The sequence below is a fragment of the Pseudophryne corroboree genome, chromosome 8 (genome assembly GCF_028390025.1).
Source record: "Pseudophryne corroboree isolate aPseCor3 chromosome 8, aPseCor3.hap2, whole genome shotgun sequence".
In the NCBI taxonomy this organism is placed as follows: domain Eukaryota; kingdom Metazoa; phylum Chordata; class Amphibia; order Anura; family Myobatrachidae; genus Pseudophryne; species Pseudophryne corroboree.
Genome location: NC_086451.1, coordinates 441,060,530 through 441,080,460, shown reverse-complemented (window position 1 = coordinate 441,080,460; position 19,931 = coordinate 441,060,530). Strand labels below are relative to the sequence as shown.

Sequence of the window (19,931 nt, the reverse complement as noted above, 5' to 3'; positions counted from 1 at the left end):
GGATGGAGATAAAGTCGCTGGAGATAAAGTACCAGCTAATCAGCTCCTAACTGTCATTTTTCAAACACAGCCTGTGACATGACAGTTAGGACCTGATTGGCTGGTACTTTATCTCCATCCAAGGCTTAGTAAATAGACCCCTAAATTAGCACCTTAGTCAATTTGATTTAACCATCTGTGCTGAGCCATGGCTATACCTAAAACCTGGACTGTTGGGGTGCCTTGAGGACCGCATTTGGGAACCTCTGGTGTAGCCATTCTTATAGAAGCAAGTTGATAACAAGGGTTTACCACCGGAGAGGAGAGGGTCATTCAGGTGCGGTTGCTCCTGTAACCATCAGCGCAAAGTACCGATTTTCTGTATTTTGCGCATGCGCATGACCCGGTATCAGACTGCCTCTGATTGACAGTCTTATGCCGTTTCGGGAGCAGGGAGTGACGGGATCCGTTTGTGAAAATGGAGGTGTGTCGCCGCCATTTGGGGTTGGGAAGAGGCCAGAGATACCCTGGCCTCTGTGATGGGCGGCTTGTGCAGCGCCATAAGCTGCCCCTCGACGATGGGTGGTTTTATCCGATGCCGCGTCCTAGTACGCAGCTCGCATCACTAGCGCAGCAGGAGGTGTCGGCATGTAACTGACGCCTCCTGCTGCATCTACATACAGCACTATCACTGCTGCGTCCAAAGAAGCAAGAGAAATAGCTAAACCAACTGCACCTGAATGACCACCTAGGGCAGGCATGTCCAAACTGCAGCCCTCCAGCTGTTGTGAAACTACATATCCCAGCATGCCCTGACACAGTTTTGCTATCAGAGAATGCTAAAGCTGTGTCAGGGCATGCTGGGATGCGTAGCTGGAGGGCCGCAGTTTGGACATGCCTGCCCTAGGGCATTGGTCTGCAAACTCTGTCCTCATTACCCCACACAGTGCATGTTTTCCAGGTCTCCTCACAGAATCGCAAGTGAAATAATTAACTCCACCTGTGGACCTTTTAAAATGTGTCAATGAGAAATTAATACACCTGTGCACCTGTGGGTTACCTGCAAAACATGCACTGTGTGGGGTAATGGGGACCGAGTTTGCAGACCTATGCCCTAGGGCACATGTTCTCAAACTCCGTCCTCAGGACCCCACACAGTGCATGTTTTGCTGGTCTCCTCACAGAATCGCAAGTGAAATAATTAGCTCCACCTGTGGACCTTTTAAAATGTGTCAGTGAGTAATTAATACACCTGTGCACCTGCTGGGTTACCTGCAAAACATGCACTGCGTGGGGTCCTGAGAACCAAGTTTGAGAACCTATGCCCTAGGGCAGTGTTTCCCAACCACGGTCCTCAAGGCACACTAACAGTCCTGGTTTTAGTGATATCCAGGCTTGAACACAGGTGACTTATTTAGTACCTCAGTTATTTTGATTTAACCATCCGTGCTGAAGCCTGGATATCACTAAAACCTGCACTGTTGGTGTGCCTTGAGGACCGCGGTTGGGAATGCGTGCCCTAGGGAGTAAACCGATCTGCAGAGAGGTGGAACAGAGGTTTTTGGAGACACCTATAGATAAGATGTGTGAAATGGGGAGGCACAGTAGTATAGAGGTAAGGGCACTATAGGGAGACAGAAGAGGGGCATGTGAATGTGCAGGTATGAGAGGGAATCAATGACCACACTGGGATTCTGCACACTGGGATGGACATGTAGTATGGAATTATACCCAGTCAATCCAGACATGATGGGAAGAGAGTGAATCAGTAGCGTGTGACGGTAAATGCTACAGGCAGTATATGGTGGACAATGACAGCTGAGAGGAAGCTATGGCAGACAGCGCAGCAATATGTGTTTATATTCATAACGAGAGAGGGGCATAAGGATTCAGCACAGTTTTACACATCAATAGTACAGTTCTATTCGGGAAGAAGAGATGGGAGAGATCGTGTCATCCATCGCAGTTCCCTGGGAGGCTTTTACGGGAACAGCACAGTTGCATTACAGAGCAGCTATTGACATTGAGATGTGCGTGGAGGTTAAACCACAAAAAAAAAAAAAAGTAGAGGGATGCAACAGTGAGGACACACAGGCAAGGGATGAATGTATGTGGGGTAAGTCAAGAGACAGAAGTGACGATCGGAGTGCGGAGGTAAGTGACCAAAGTGTGACTTATTAATGCAGATTCATAGTACCATAAAGGGATATGGAGTATGACAGAGTCTTGGCTTTATCTGAGGGCTCAGTACCCGACGTATGTTTATTTACCAACACTTGCTTCTATAGCGCACACATATGCCGCAGCGCTTTACAGAGAATATTTCAGCCAATCACATCAGTCCCTTAACCAGTGGAGCTTGCAATCTATACTCAGTGTCACACACGTGTACACTATGGTTCATTTTTTTCCCTCAGCTGCCAATATACCTACAAGTATGTTTTGTTACGGATAAATAAGAAATAAGTAGAGAATGTTGAAAGTGTTACAGAGTTAGGAGAGACTGGGAATAAACGAGAAGGCAGCACAGTGGTATGTACTGTAGATGCCGGCTCAGGGTCTAATGGGGGTGAGGGGAGACGGGATTAGGGGTACACAAAGTTTATAGCGACAGATATCGGTTGACTGGATCAGGAGTAGTAGTGTCATTAATATAAGAATGGGAGAGAGAGAGAGACAGTGTCGTCATGACTGTCTGTGAGGACAGCAATAGTCATAGGTGAGTTACAGAAGTAGCAGAATAACGGTGTAGTGCTTCCCAGCTGTGTATGTGTGCAGGGCGGGATGGTAGAGGAATGGCAGTGTGAGGTTATATATTATATACACACATATATATATATATATATATATATATATATATATAATATACACACACACAACACATCACTGTTCGCCACACACACAGACTGCAGGGCAGACAGGGTCCAGTGACACGGGAATCTCAGCTGACAGCTATGTGGTTACATGCTGTGATGTCCCTTAAGGATGAAATGACCATATTTACCACTAGGACAGGGATAACCTCTAGGACTGACAAGCAGACGCAGGTTTACCTACTGAGACCCAGCAGCCTAGAGTGTGAGCTTCTGGGACCAGAGAAAGGAGCCTGCACTACACTTCTGGGGGGTGCCGATACACAGGATAGTAACCCATGAGTCTTTCAGGGAGGGGGGACGCATGTGCGGCACCGGGGCAGGGGAGCCTGGTCAGACCCCTGCTCCTGCACCATGGGTGGAGCTGCACTCACCTCGCGGCGTAGATTGTCAGCTCCTGTGGTTCCTCTGCAGTGGCTGGGAGTCTCCCTCTGCTATGTCACTGCAGTAGTGTCTCTGTGTATGTCTCCTCTCTCCTCCCCTCCGCCCGTGACGCTGCTCTCCCATCGCCTCCTCCCTCCCCTCTCGCCCTCTGTCTCTCCTCCCTGCCTGCCTACCCCACTCTCAGACCCACCTGCTGGCCCCCAGTGCACCCTCCTGGCCCCTGGGGTCAACACCCTCCTCTCATTAGCCACCATTCCCATGCACTCTAATGAGTCCTCACTGTCTTGTAGTACTCCCTCCCCCATCCTCTTCATTCCCAGCTATCCACCCTCCTTATCCCATTCCCTTACCTGCTATGTTCCTATACTCCACCCCTTCCCAGTCAGTTATCTCTCCCCTCTCCTATTCTCTCTCTTTCTCTTCCTCTCTCTTCTCTTCCTCTCTCTTCTCTTCCTCTCTCTTCTTTCTCTCTCTCTCATGTCTTCTCACTGTGCATTTTCTTCCTCATTCAAACTGTTTCCCCCTCCTCTATTACTCCACCTCCTGTTTACCTCTATCTCTCAGCCTCTCCCTCCCTCTGCTGTCTCTCCTTCAATCTGACATTTCCTTGCTCCCTGGCCCTTTCCCTTCCCCACCTCTCACTTTACATCTCCTCTCACTTTCCACAGCACTTCTCTTCCCAAGCAACCATTGGCTCCCCAGCTCATGCTGGACTGCATCTCCTAGCATGTCATTTAGATCCTGTAGAGAGCTGTAAGTGATGGGATGCAGTTAATTTGCCGGCGGTCGGGATACCGACGCCGGAATCCCAACAGCTGACAATGGCAACAGCTGGAATCCCGACTAACAGGGACTATTCCCACCCGTGTGTGTCCACGACGGGTTGGGACCACGTTACCTGGCGGCTGGGATCCTGGCGGACAGCATCCGCAGAATGCGCGGGGGGTAGGGAGGGGGAGTGCAGCGAAGCCCCTTTGCACTCGCCCTGCTGCCGGCATACTGACGGCCTGGTTGCTATTGTCGGTATACTGACGTATGGCATCCCGACCGTCGGTATATCATACTGACCCCTAAGTGACAATTGTATGAACAAAACTCTTTTCTCGGCGTCGGTACAGCTGCTGCGTCGCCATGGTTTTGTTTTGCAAAACAGAAAGACGTAGCGCCGGAATTTGTTAATATGTCAGGGAAAATTCAGCCCTCTAGCGATCACAGCATGTCCTGTATAGTATCAGCATTGTGCCGATGCATTATGTCAGTGGTTCTCAAACTCGGTCCTCAGGACCCCGCACAGTGCATGTTTTGCAGGTAACCCAGCAAGTGCACAGGTGTATTAATTACTCACTCACACATTTTAAAAGGTCCACAGGTGGAGCTAATTATTTCACTTGTGATTCTGTGAAGAGACCTGCAAAACATGCACTGTGTGGGGTCCTGAGGACCGAGTTTGAGAACCTGTGCATTATGTTATGGCTCCGAAGCGGCCTTGTAGCGCATGTGCAACATTTGGAAAAACACACGACACGTCATATATCACCGGCTATACATGCGTGAGGGCTTCTGTGGGCCCTAGTTGGACGTGTAGGTATGTGTTTAATCGTGTAGCGGTGGTAATGTTAGTATATCATCATTATGGCCCACCAATGCGTCATCACTCACCCCTACACTTGCCAATTGGACCTCCTGCGGGGTCTCACGGAGGGTAGGTTCAAAAATTAGGACAGTATCGTTTAATCTGTATGTGGTTATGTAGACTTAGGGCTGTACAGTGGGGGTCATTCTGACCTGATCGCTCGCTAGCTATTTTTTGCAGCGCTGCGATCAAATAGTCGACGCCTATAGGGGAGTGTATTTTAGCTTTGTATGTGCAGCCGACAGGTGCAAAAATAGATTGTGCAGTTTCTGAGTTGCTCAGAACTTACTCAGCCGCTGCGATCACTTCAGCCTGTCCAGGGCCGGAATTGACGTCAGACACCCGCCCTGCAAACGCTTGGACACGCCTGCGTTTTTCTAACCACTCCCAGAAAACGGTCAGTTGCGACCCACAAATGCCTTTTTCCTGTCAATCTCCTTGCGATCAGCTGTGCGAATGAATTCTTTGTTAAATCCATTGCTCAGCAACAATCCGCTTGTACCCATGCGATGTACCAGTGCATTGCGGTGCATATGCATGCGCAGTTGTGATCTAATCGCAGCGCAGCGAAAAAAACTAACGTGCGATCAGGTCGGAATGACCCCCAGTATGTTTTTGGACTGTGGGTGGAAACTGGGGAAACTAGAGGAAACGCATGCAAACACGGGAGAACGTACAAACGCTACACAGATAGTGCTTTGGTCACTAAATTAACTCATGACACAGGGCTGTGAGGCAGTATAGTGTGCAAACATGACTTGACCTCTGGATGGGTTGGGTACGAAATCCTGGCAGTCAGGAAACTGACAGTCAGAAGACCAACAGCGGGACCTCGATAGAATCCCGACACATCCCAGTAATTATTTTTAATATACTGTACCCCTAACTCTATCCCACCCCCTAGTGCCTCTATCCCACCCCCAACTCCACTGCTTACGTCTGGGATGTGTTAGGATACTGTCGGGTATCCTATCCACAGATCCCACTGTCAGTCTTCTGACTGTTGGGATCCTAACTGCTGGTATTTTAACTGCGTCCCCTCTGGTCATGACCATGATGCAATTCTATCCCACTCTATACAGACATAGGACACTACACCCCCAACATGACCTGACCACTGGGCATGACCATAACACATCTATTACACCCTATACGGACATAGGACACTACACCCCCAACATGACCTGACCACTGGACATGGTCATAATACATCTATTACACCCTATACATACATAGGACACTACACCCCCAACATGACCTGACCGCTGGACATGACCATAATACATCTATTACACCCTATACATACATAGGACACTACACCCCCAACATGACCTGACCAATAGACATTACCATAACACAGAGGTTCTCAAACTCGGTCCTCGGGGGCCCTCACAGTGCATGTTTTGCAGGTCTCCTCACAGAATCGCAAGTGAAATAATTATCTCCACCCGTGGACCTTTTAAAATGTGTCAGTGAGTAATTAATACACCTGTGCACCCGCTAGGTTACCTGCAAAACATGCACTGTGTGGGCCCCCGAGGACCGAGTTTGAGAACCTCTGCCATAACACATCTAATACACCCTATACAGACATAGGACACTACACCCCCAACATGACCTGACCACTGGACATGACCATAATACATCTATCCCACTCTATACAGACATAGGACACTACACCCCCAACATGACCTGACCACTAGACATGACCATAATACATCTATTACACCCTATAAAGACATAGGACACTACACCCCAACATGACCTGACCACTGGACATTACCATAATACATCTAATACACCCTATACAGACATAGGACACTACACCCCCAACATGTCCTGACCACTGGCCATGACCATAACACATCTATTACACCCTATACGGACATAGGACACTACACCCCCAACATGACCTGACCACTGGACATGGTCATAATACATCTATTACACCCTATACATACATAGGACACTACACCCCCAACATGACCTGACCGCTGGACATGACCATAATACATCTATTACACCCTATACATACATAGGACACTACACCCCCAACATGACCTGACCAATAGACATTACCATAACACAGAGGTTCTCAAACTCGGTCCTCGGGGGCCCTCACAGTGCATGTTTTGCAGGTCTCCTCACAGAATCGCAAGTGAAATAATTATCTCCACCCGTGGACCTTTTAAAATGTGTCAGTGAGTAATTAATACACCTGTGCACCTGCTAGGTTACCTGCAAAACATGCACTGTGTGGGCCCCCGAGGACCGAGTTTGAGAACCTCTGCCATAACACATCTAATACACCCTACACAGACATAGGACACTACACCCCCAACATGACCTGACCACTGGACATGACCATAATACATCTATCCCACTCTATACAGACATAGGACACTACACCCCCAACATGACCTGACCACTAGACATGACCATAATACATCTATAACACCCTATAAAGACATAGGACACTACACCCCAACATGACCTGACCACTGGACATTACCATAATACATCTAATACACCCTATACAGACATAGGACACTACACCCCCAACCCAACATGTCCTGACCACTGGCCATGACCATAACACATCTATTACACCCTATACGGACATAGGACACTACACCCCCAACATGACCTGACCACTGGACATTACCATAATACATCTAATACACCCTATACAGACATAGGACACTACACCCCCAACATGACCTGACCACTGGACATTACCATAATACATCTAATACACCCTATATAGACATAGGACACTACACCCCCAACATGACCTGACCACTGGGCATGACCATAACACATCTATTACACCCTATACGGACATAGGACACTACACCCCAACATGACCTGACCACTGGCCATGACCATAATACATCTATTACACCCTATACATACATAGGACACTACACCCCCAACATGACCTGACCACTGGCCATGACCATAACACATCTATTACACCCTATACAGACATAGGACACTACACCCCCAACATGACCTGACCACTAGACATGACCATAATACATCTATTACACCCTATAAAGACATAGGACACTACACCCCAACATGACCTGACCACTGGACATTACCATAATACATCTAATACACCCTATACAGACATAGGACACTACACCCCCAATATGTCCTGACCACTGGCCATGACCATAACACATCTATTACACCCTATACGGACATAGGACACTACACCCCCAACATGACCTGACCACTGGACATTACCATAATACATCTAATACACCCTATACAGACATAGGACACAACACCCCCAACATGACCTGACCGCTGGACATTACCATAATACATCTAATACACCCTATATAGACATAGGACACTACACCCCCAACATGACCTGACCGCTGGACATTACCATAATACATCTAATACACCCTATATAGACATAGGACACTACACCCCCAACATGACCTGACCACTGGGCATGACCATAACACATCTATTACACCCTATACGGACATAGGACACTACACCCCAACATGACCTGACCACTGGCCATGACCATAACACATCTATTACACCCTATACGGACATAGGACACTACACCCCAACATGACCTGACCACTGGCCATGACCATAATACATCTATTACACCCTATACATACATAGGACACAACACCCCCAACATGACCTGACCGCTGGACATTACCATAATACATCTAATACACCCTATATAGACATAGGACACTACACCCCCAACATGACCTGACCACTGGGCATGACCATAACACATCTATTACACCCTATACAGACATAGGACACTACACCCCCAACATGACCTGACCACTGGCCATGACCATAACACATCTATTACACCCTATACGGACAAAGGACACTACACCCCAACATGACCTGACCACTGGCCATGACCATAATACATCTATTACACCCTATACATACATAGGACACTACACCCCCAACATGACCTGACCACTGGACATGAGCATAATACATCTATCCCACTCTATACAGACATAGGGGGTCATTCTGAGTTGTTCGCTCGCAAGCTGCTTTTAGCAGCTTTGCACATGCTAAGCCGCCGCCTACTGGGAGTGAATCTTAGCTTATCAAAATTGCGAACGAAAGATTAGCAGAATTGCGAATAGACACTTCTTAGCAGTTTCTGAGTAGCTCCACACTTACTCGGCATCTGCGATCAGTTCAGTGCTTGTCGTTCCTGGTTTGACGTCACAAACACACCCAGCGTTCGCCCAGACACTCCTCCGTTTCTCCAGACACTCCCGCGTTTTTCCCAGAAACGGTAGCGTTTTTTCACACACTCCCATAAAACGGCCTGTTTCCTCCCAGAAACACCCACTTCCTGTCAATCACACTCCGATCACCAGAACGAAGAAAAAACCTCGTAATGCCGTGAGTAAAATTCCTAACTGCATAGCAAATTTACTTGGCGCAGTCGCACTGCGGACATTGCGCATGCGCATTAGCGACTAATCGCTCCGTTGCGAGAGAAAAATAACGAACGAACAACTCGGAATGACCCCCATAGGACACTACACCCCCAACATGACCTGACCACTGGCCATGACCATAACACATCTATTACACCCTATACGGACATAGGACACTACACCCCCAGCATGACCTGACCACTGGACATTACCATAATACATCTAATACACCCTATACAGACATAGGACACTACACCCCCAACATGACCTGACCGCTGGACATTACCATAATACATCTAATACACCCTATATAGACATAGGACACTACACCCCCAACATGACCTGACCACTGGACATGACCATACTACATCTATTACACCATATACAGACATAGGACACTACACCCCCAACATGACCTGACCACTGGCCATGACCATAACACATCTATTACACCCTATACAGACATAGGACACTACACCCCCAACATGACCTGACCACTGGCCATGACCATAATACATCTATTACACGCTATACAGACATAGGACACTACAACCCGACATGACCTGACCACTGGACATGGCCATAATACATCTATTACACTCTATACAGACATAGGACACTACACCCCAACATGACCTGACCACTGGACATTACCATAATACATCTAATACACCCTATACAGACATAGGACACTACACCCCCAACCCAACATGTCCTGACCACTGGCCATGACCATAACACATCTATTACACCCTATACGGACATAGGACACTACACCCCCAACATGACCTGACCACTGGACATTACCATAATACATCTAATACACCCTATACAGACATAGGACACTACACCCCCAACATGACCTGACCACTGGACATTACCATAATACATCTAATACACCCTATATAGACATAGGACACTACACCCCCAACATGACCTGACCACTGGGCATGACCATAACACATCTATTACACCCTATACGGACATAGGACACTACACCCCAACATGACCTGACCACTGGCCATGACCATAATACATCTATTACACCCTATACATACATAGGACACTACACCCCCAACATGACCTGACCACTGGCCATGACCATAACACATCTATTACACCCTATACAGACATAGGACACTACACCCCCAACATGACCTGACCACTAGACATGACCATAATACATCTATTACACCCTATAAAGACATAGGACACTACACCCCAACATGACCTGACCACTGGACATTACCATAATACATCTAATACACCCTATACAGACATAGGACACTACACCCCCAATATGTCCTGACCACTGGCCATGACCATAACACATCTATTACACCCTATACGGACATAGGACACTACACCCCCAACATGACCTGACCACTGGACATTACCATAATACATCTAATACACCCTATACAGACATAGGACACAACACCCCCAACATGACCTGACCGCTGGACATTACCATAATACATCTAATACACCCTATATAGACATAGGACACTACACCCCCAACATGACCTGACCGCTGGACATTACCATAATACATCTAATACACCCTATATAGACATAGGACACTGCACCCCCAACATGACCTGACCACTGGGCATGACCATAACACATCTATTACACCCTATACGGACATAGGACACTACACCCCAACATGACCTGACCACTGGCCATGACCATAACACATCTATTACACCCTATACGGACATAGGACACTACACCCCAACATGACCTGACCACTGGCCATGACCATAATACATCTATTACACCCTATACATACATAGGACACAACACCCCCAACATGACCTGACCGCTGGACATTACCATAATACATCTAATACACCCTATATAGACATAGGACACTACACCCCCAACATGACCTGACCACTGGGCATGACCATAACACATCTATTACACCCTATACAGACATAGGACACTACACCCCCAACATGACCTGACCACTGGCCATGACCATAACACATCTATTACACCCTATACGGACAAAGGACACTACACCCCAACATGACCTGACCACTGGCCATGACCATAATACATCTATTACACCCTATACATACATAGGACACTACACCCCCAACATGACCTGACCACTGGACATGGCCATAATACATCTATTACACCCTATACATACATAGGACACTACACCCCCAACATGACCTGACCGCTGGACATGACCATAATACATCTATTACACCCTATACATACATAGGACACTACACCCCCAACATGACCTGACCACTGGACATTACCATAACACATCTAATACACCCTATACAGACATAGGACACTACACCCCCAACATGACCTGACCACTGACATGACCATAATACATCTATCCCACTCTATACAGACATAGGACACTACACCCCCAACATGACCTGACCACTGGCCATGACCATAACACATCTATTACACCCTATACGGACATAGGACACTACACCCCCAACATGACCTGACCACTGGACATTACCATAATACATCTAATACACCCTATATGGACATAGGACACTACACCCCCAACATGACCTGACCGCTGGACATTACAATAGTACATCTAATACACCCTATATAGACATAGGACACTACACCCCCAACATAACCTGACCACTGGCCATGACCATAACACATCTATTACACCCTATACGGACATAGGACACTACACCCCAACATGACCTGACCACTGGCCATGACCATAATACATCTATTACACCCTATACATACATAGGACACTACACCCCCAACATGACCTGACCGCTGGACATGACCATAATACATCTATTACACCCTATACATACATAGGACACTACACCCCCAACATGACGTGACCGCTGGACATGACCATAATACATCTATTACACCCTATACATACATAGGACACTACACCCCCAACATGACCTGACCACTGGACATGACCATAATACATCTATCCCACTCTATACAGACATAGGGGGTCATTCTGAGTTGTTCGCTCGCAAGCTGCTTTTAGCAGCTTTGCACATGCTAAGCCGCCGCCTACTGGGAGTGAATCTTAGCTTATCAAAATTGCGAACGAAAGATTAGCAGAATTGCGAATAGACACTTCTTAGCAGTTTCTGAGTAGCTCCACACTTACTCGGCATCTGCGATCAGTTCAGTGCTTGTCGTTCCTGGTTTGACGTCACAAACACACCCAGCGTTCGCCCAGACACTCCTCCGTTTCTCCAGACACTCCCGCGTTTTTCCCAGAAACGGTAGCGTTTTTTCACACACTCCCATAAAACGGCCTGTTTCCTCCCAGAAACACCCACTTCCTGTCAATCACACTCCGATCACCAGAACGAAGAAAAAACCTCGTAATGCCGTGAGTAAAATTCCTAACTGCATAGCAAATTTACTTGGCGCAGTCGCACTGCGGACATTGCGCATGCGCATTAGCGACTAATCGCTCCGTTGCGAGAGAAAAATAACGAACGAACAACTCGGAATGACCCCCATAGGACACTACACCCCCAACATGACCTGACCACTGGCCATGACCATAACACATCTATTACACCCTATACGGACATAGGACACTACACCCCCAGCATGACCTGACCACTGGACATTACCATAATACATCTAATACACCCTATACAGACATAGGACACTACACCCCCAACATGACCTGACCGCTGGACATTACCATAATACATCTAATACACCCTATATAGACATAGGACACTACACCCCCAACATGACCTGACCACTGGACATGACCATACTACATCTATTACACCATATACAGACATAGGACACTACACCCCCAACATGACCTGACCACTGGCCATGACCATAACACATCTATTACACCCTATACAGACATAGGACACTACACCCCCAACATGACCTGACCACTGGCCATGACCATAATACATCTATTACACGCTATACAGACATAGGACACTACAACCCGACATGACCTGACCACTGGACATGGCCATAATACATCTATTACACTCTATACAGACATAGGACACTGCACCCCCAACATGACCTGACCACTGGCCATTACCATAATACATCTAATACACCCTATACAGACATAGGACACTACACCCCCAACATGACCTGACCACTGGACATTACCATAATACATCTAATACACCCTATACAGACATAGGACACTACACCCCCAACATGACCTGACCGCTGGGCATGACCATAACACATCTATTACACCCTATACAGACATAGGACACTACACCCCCAACATGACCTGACCACTGGCCATGACCATAATACATCTATCCCACTCTATACGGACATAGGACACTACACCCCAACATGACCTGACCACTGGCCATGACCATAATACATCTATTACACCCTATACAGACAGAGGACACTACACCCCCAACATGACCTGATCACTGGACATGACCATAACACATCTATTACACCCTATACAGACATAGGACACTATACCCCCCAACATGACCACTGGATATGACTATAATACATCTAATACACCCTATACAGACATAGGACACTACACCCCCAACATGACCTGACCACTGACATGACCATAATACATCTATCCCACTCTATACAGACATAGGACACTACACCCCCAACATGACCTGACCACTGGCCATGACCATAACACATCTATTACACCCTATACGGACATAGGACACTACACCCCCAACATGACCTGACCACTGGACATTACCATAATACATCTAATACACCCTATACGGACATAGGACACTACACCCCCAACATGACCTGACCGCTGGACATTACAATAATACATCTATTACACCCTATACAGACATAGGACACTACACCCCCAACATAACCTGACCAGTGGGCATGACCATAATACATCTATCCCACTCTATACAGACATAGGGGGTCATTCTGAGTTGTTCGCTCGCAAGCTGCTTTTAGCAGCTTTGCACATGCTAAGCCGCCGCCTACTGGGAGTGAATCTTAGCTTATCAAAATTGCGAACGAAAGATTAGCAGAATTGCGAATAGACACTTCTTAGCAGTTTCTGAGTAGCTCCACACTTACTCGGCATCTGCGATCAGTTCAGTGCTTGTCGTTCCTGGTTTGACGTCACAAACACACCCAGCGTTCGCCCAGACACTCCTCCGTTTCTCCAGACACTCCCGCGTTTTTCCCAGAAACGGTAGCGTTTTTTCACACACTCCCATAAAACGGCCTGTTTCCGCCCAGAAACACCCACTTCCTGTCAATCACACTCCGATCACCAGAACGAAGAAAAAAACCTTGTAATGCCGTGAGTAAAATTCCTAACTGCATAGCAAATTTACTTGGCGCAGTCGCACTGCGGACATTGCGCATGCGCATTAGCGACTAATCGCTCCGTTGCGAGAGAAAAATAACGAACGAACAACTCTGAATGACCCCCATAGGACACTACACCCCCAACATGATCTGGCCATGACCATAACACATCTATTACACCCTATAGGGACATAGGACACTACACCCCCAGCATGACCTGACCACTGGACATTACCATAATACATCTAATACACCCTATACAGACATAGGACACTACACCCCCAACATGACCTGACCGCTGGACATTACCATAATACATCTAATACACCCTATATAGACATAGGACACTACACCCCCAACATGACCTGACCACTGGACATTACCATAATACATCTAATACACCCTATACAGACATAGGACACTACACCCCCAACATGACCTGACCACTGGACATTACCATAATACATCTAATACACCCTATACAGACACAGGACACTACACCCCCAACATGACCTGACCGCTGGGCATGACCATAACACATCTGTTACACCCTATACAGACATAGGACACTACACCCCCAACATGACCTGACCACTGGCCATGACCATAACACATCTATTACACCCTATACGGACATAGGACACTACACCCCAACATGACCTGACCACTGGCCATGACCATAATACATCTATTACACCCTATACAGACAGAGGACACTACACCCCCAACATGACCTGACCACTGGACATGACCATACTACATCTATTACACCATATACAGACATAGGACACTACACCCACAACATGACCTGACCACTGGCCATGACCATAACACATCTATTACACCCTATACAGACATAGGACACTACACCCCCAACATGACCTGACCACTGGCCATGACCATAATACATCTATTACACGCTATACAGACATAGGACACTACAACCCGACATGACCTGACCACTGGACATGGCCATAATACATCTATTACACTCTATACAGACATAGGACACTGCACCCCCAACATGACCTGACCACTGGACATTACCATAATACATCTAATACACCCTATACAGACATAGGACACTACACCCCCAACATGACCTGACCACTGGACATTACCATAATACATCTAATACACCCTATACAGACATAGGACACTACACCCCCAACATGACCTGACCACTGGACATGGCCATAATACATCTATTACACTCTATACAGACATAGGACACTGCACCCCCAACATGACCTGACCACTGGCTATGACTATAATACATCTATTACACCCTATACAGACATAGGACACTATACCCCAACATGACCTGACCACTGTCTATGACCATAATACATCTATTACATTCTATACAGACATAGGACACTATACCCCCAACATGACCTGACCACTGGATATGACTATAATACATCTAATACACCCTATACAGACATAGGACACTATACCCCCAACATGACCTGGCCACTGTAAATGACCATAATACATCTATCCCACTCTATACAGACATATGACACTGCACACCCAACATGACCTGACCACTGGCCATGACCATAATACATCTATTACACCCCATACAGACATAGGACACTACACCCCCAACATTACCTGACCACTGGACATTACCATAACACATCTAATACACCCTATACAGACATAGGACACTATACCCCCAACATGACCTGACCACTGGACATGACCATAACACATCTATTACACCCTATACAGACATAGGACACTATACCCCCAACATGACCTGACCACTGGCTATGACCATAATACATCTATTACACTCTATACAGACATAGGACACTACACCCCCAACATGACCTGACCACTGGGCATAACCATAACACATATCTATTACACCCTATATAGACATAGGACACTATACCCCCAACATGACCTGACCACTGGACATGACCATAACACATCTATTACACCCTATACAGACATAGGACACTACACCCCCAACATGACCTGACCACTGGCCATGACCATAACACATCTATTACACACTATAAAGACATAGGACACTACACCCCCAACATGACCTGACCACTGTACATGACCATAATACATCTATCCCACTCTATACAGACATAGGACACTACACCCCCAACATGACCTGACCACTGGCCATGACCATAATACATCTATTACACCCTATAAAGACATAGGACACTACACCCCCAACATGACCTGACCACTGGCCATGACCATAACACATCTATTACACACTATACAGACATAGGACACTACACCCCCAACATGACCTGACCACTGTACATGACCATAATACATCTATTACACCCTATACAGAGATAGGACATTATACCCCAACATGACCTGACTGCTGGACATGACCATAATACATCTATTACACCCTATACAGACATAGGACACTACACCCCAACATGACCTGACTGCTGGACATGACCATAACACATCTATTACACCCCATACAGACATAGGACACTACACCCCCAACATGACCTGACCACTGGCCATGACCATAACACATCTATTACACCCTATATAGACATAGGACACTACACCCCCAACATGACCTGACCACTGGCCATGACCATAACACATCTATTACACCCTATATAGACATAGGACACTACACCCCCAACATGACCTGACCACTGGCCATGTCCATAACACATCTATTACACACTATACAGACATAGGACACTATACCCCAAACATGACCTGACCACTGGCCATGACCATAACACATCTAATACACCCTATACAGACATAGGACACTATACCCCCAACATGACCTGACCACTGGACATGACCATAACACATCTATTACACCCTATACAGACATAGGACACTATACCCCCAACATGACCTGACCACTGGCTATGACCATAATACATCTATTACACTCTATACAGACATAGGACACTACACCCCCAACATGACCTGACCACTGGGCATAACCATAACACATATCTATTACACCCTATACAGACATAGGACACTATACCCCCAACATGACCTGACCACTGGACATTACCATAACACATCTATTACACACTATAAAGACATAGGACACTACACCCCCAACATGACCTGACCACTGTACATGACCATAATACATCTATACAGACATAGGACACTACACCCCCAACATGACCTGACCACTGGCCATGACCATAATACATCTATTACACCCTATAAAGACATAGGACACTACACCCCCAACATGACCTGACCACTGGCCATGACCATAACACATCTATTACACACTATACAGACATAGGACACTACACCCCCAACATGACCTGACCACTGTACATGACCATAATACATCTATTACACCCTATACAGAGATAGGACATTATACCCCAACATGACCTGACTGCTGGACATGACCATAATACATCTATTACACCCCATACAGACATAGGACACTACACCCCCAACATGACCTGACCACTGGCCATGACCATAACACATCTATTACACCCTATACAGACATAGGACACTACACCCCCAACATGACCTGACCACTGGCCATGACCATAACACATCTATTACACACTATACAGACATAGGACACTACACGCCCAACATGACCTGACCACTGGCCATGACCATAACACATCTATTACACACTATACAGACATAGGACACTATACCCCAAACATGACCTGACCACTGGCTATGACCATAATACATCTATTACATTCTATACAGACATAGGACACTACACCCCCAACATGACCTGACCACTGGATATGACTATAATACATCTAATACACCCTATACAGACATAGGACACTGCACCCCCAACATGACCTGACCACTGGACATGACCATAATACATCTATTACACCCTATACAGACATAGGACACTACACCCCCAACATGACCTGACCACTGTACATGACCATAATACATCAATTACACCCTATACAGAGACAGGACATTATACCCCAACATGACCTGACTGCTGGACATGGCCATAATACATCTATTACACCCTATACAGACATAGGACACTACACCCCAACATGACCTGACTGCTGGACATGACCATAACACATCTATTACACCCCATACAGACATAGGACACTACACCCCCAACATGACCTGACCACTGGCCATGACCATAACACATCTATTACACCCTATATAGACATAGGACACTACACCCCCAACATGACCTGACCACTGGCCATGACCATAACACATCTATTACACCCTATATAGACATAGAACACTACACCCCCAACATGACCTGACCACTGGACATGACCATACTACATCTATTACACCCTATACAGACATAGGACACTACACACCCAACATGACCTGACCACTGGACATGATCATACTACAGTACTATAACACACTATACAAACGGATTAGGGGTCAGGCTGCAACTATGCATAACAGTTTTGCCTCCCTCCACAACTGCTGTCAGCTTTCCCTGCCACGGCTAGTTGAGCATTACGCAGAGCCACATAGACATTATGTTAATGTCACTGCCAGCTCATGCTTCACCACCTTCATAATGTCCAGGGCCCTGAACCTGAACCCTCCCAGGATGCAGCAGTTATGCAGGTAGCGCCAACCTCTCTTTCACCTCCTGCAAGCAAATCGCCATCCGTGAACCCCCTACACAGTGGTGCTACAAAATAAAGGATCATTGACTCTGATGCAGGACAGTTCGGGCTGTGTCATCCCCACCTGCTGGCGCCCCTAGGCAAGTACCTCATATGCCTAGTGGAAAATTCACTGTTGCATAGGACACTAAACCCCCAACATGACCTGACCACTGTTGGGAATGATGTGTATTGTATACAGGTGTGATATTGCAGAGTTGTATAGGCACACACCAGCGGATGGCTCACACTATGAACAGCCCAGTTACCTAACCAGTGGTGTAGGTTTATTAATAGATAGCAGGTACAGGCGTACTTTCTGTTTCATACTGGTTCTCATACTGCGGAACTGGGGTTCTATACAGCTCACCAGCCAATGAGTGTATGCTGCAAACGGGTAGCGGTACAGGGATGCTGGAACAGCAGATTATCACAGGTCTCTCATACAGTATGTGAATGACAGTATGTATGTATGTGTGACTGTATGTATGTGTGTAAATGTATGTAAGTATGCATATGCCTATGTAAGTATGAATATGCCCCCAACAAACACGCTTTTGGTGTGAAAGTCCTATTTTTTGGGTACTGGCCCATCTGTGGGCTGAAGGATATGCTAGGGTGGGAACACGCCAACCTGCTGTGTGTCTGAGACTCG

At 46.7% G+C, this 19,931-nt stretch overlaps 2 protein-coding genes across 8 annotated transcripts in view; one reads left to right on the top strand and one right to left on the bottom strand.

The window, feature by feature from the left end:
* LOC134949490 (regulator of G-protein signaling 3-like) overlaps positions 1-3,811 on the bottom strand; it is a 99,950-nt gene extending 96,139 nt beyond the window's left edge. Inside the window, exon 1 of one of the 4 annotated variants that reach the window (XM_063938090.1) lies at positions 3,788-3,811. The gene's annotated coding sequence lies outside the window, so the exon portion shown is untranslated. Of the gene's footprint in view, positions 1-3,226; positions 3,388-3,426; positions 3,530-3,586; positions 3,705-3,787 lie in introns of those variants that run through there. The other 3 variants (XM_063938089.1, XM_063938088.1, XM_063938087.1) reach the window with 3 other exon arrangements.
* LTB (lymphotoxin beta) overlaps positions 1,436-19,931 on the top strand; it is a 149,799-nt gene continuing 131,303 nt past the window's right edge. For all 4 annotated transcript variants that reach the window (XM_063938096.1, XM_063938092.1, XM_063938095.1 and 1 more), the window contains exon 1: positions 1,436-1,594. In XM_063938096.1, coding sequence (XP_063794166.1) covers positions 1,490-1,594 — 105 coding nt within the window. In that variant the 5' untranslated portion in view covers positions 1,436-1,489. The remainder of the gene's footprint in view (positions 1,595-19,931) is intronic.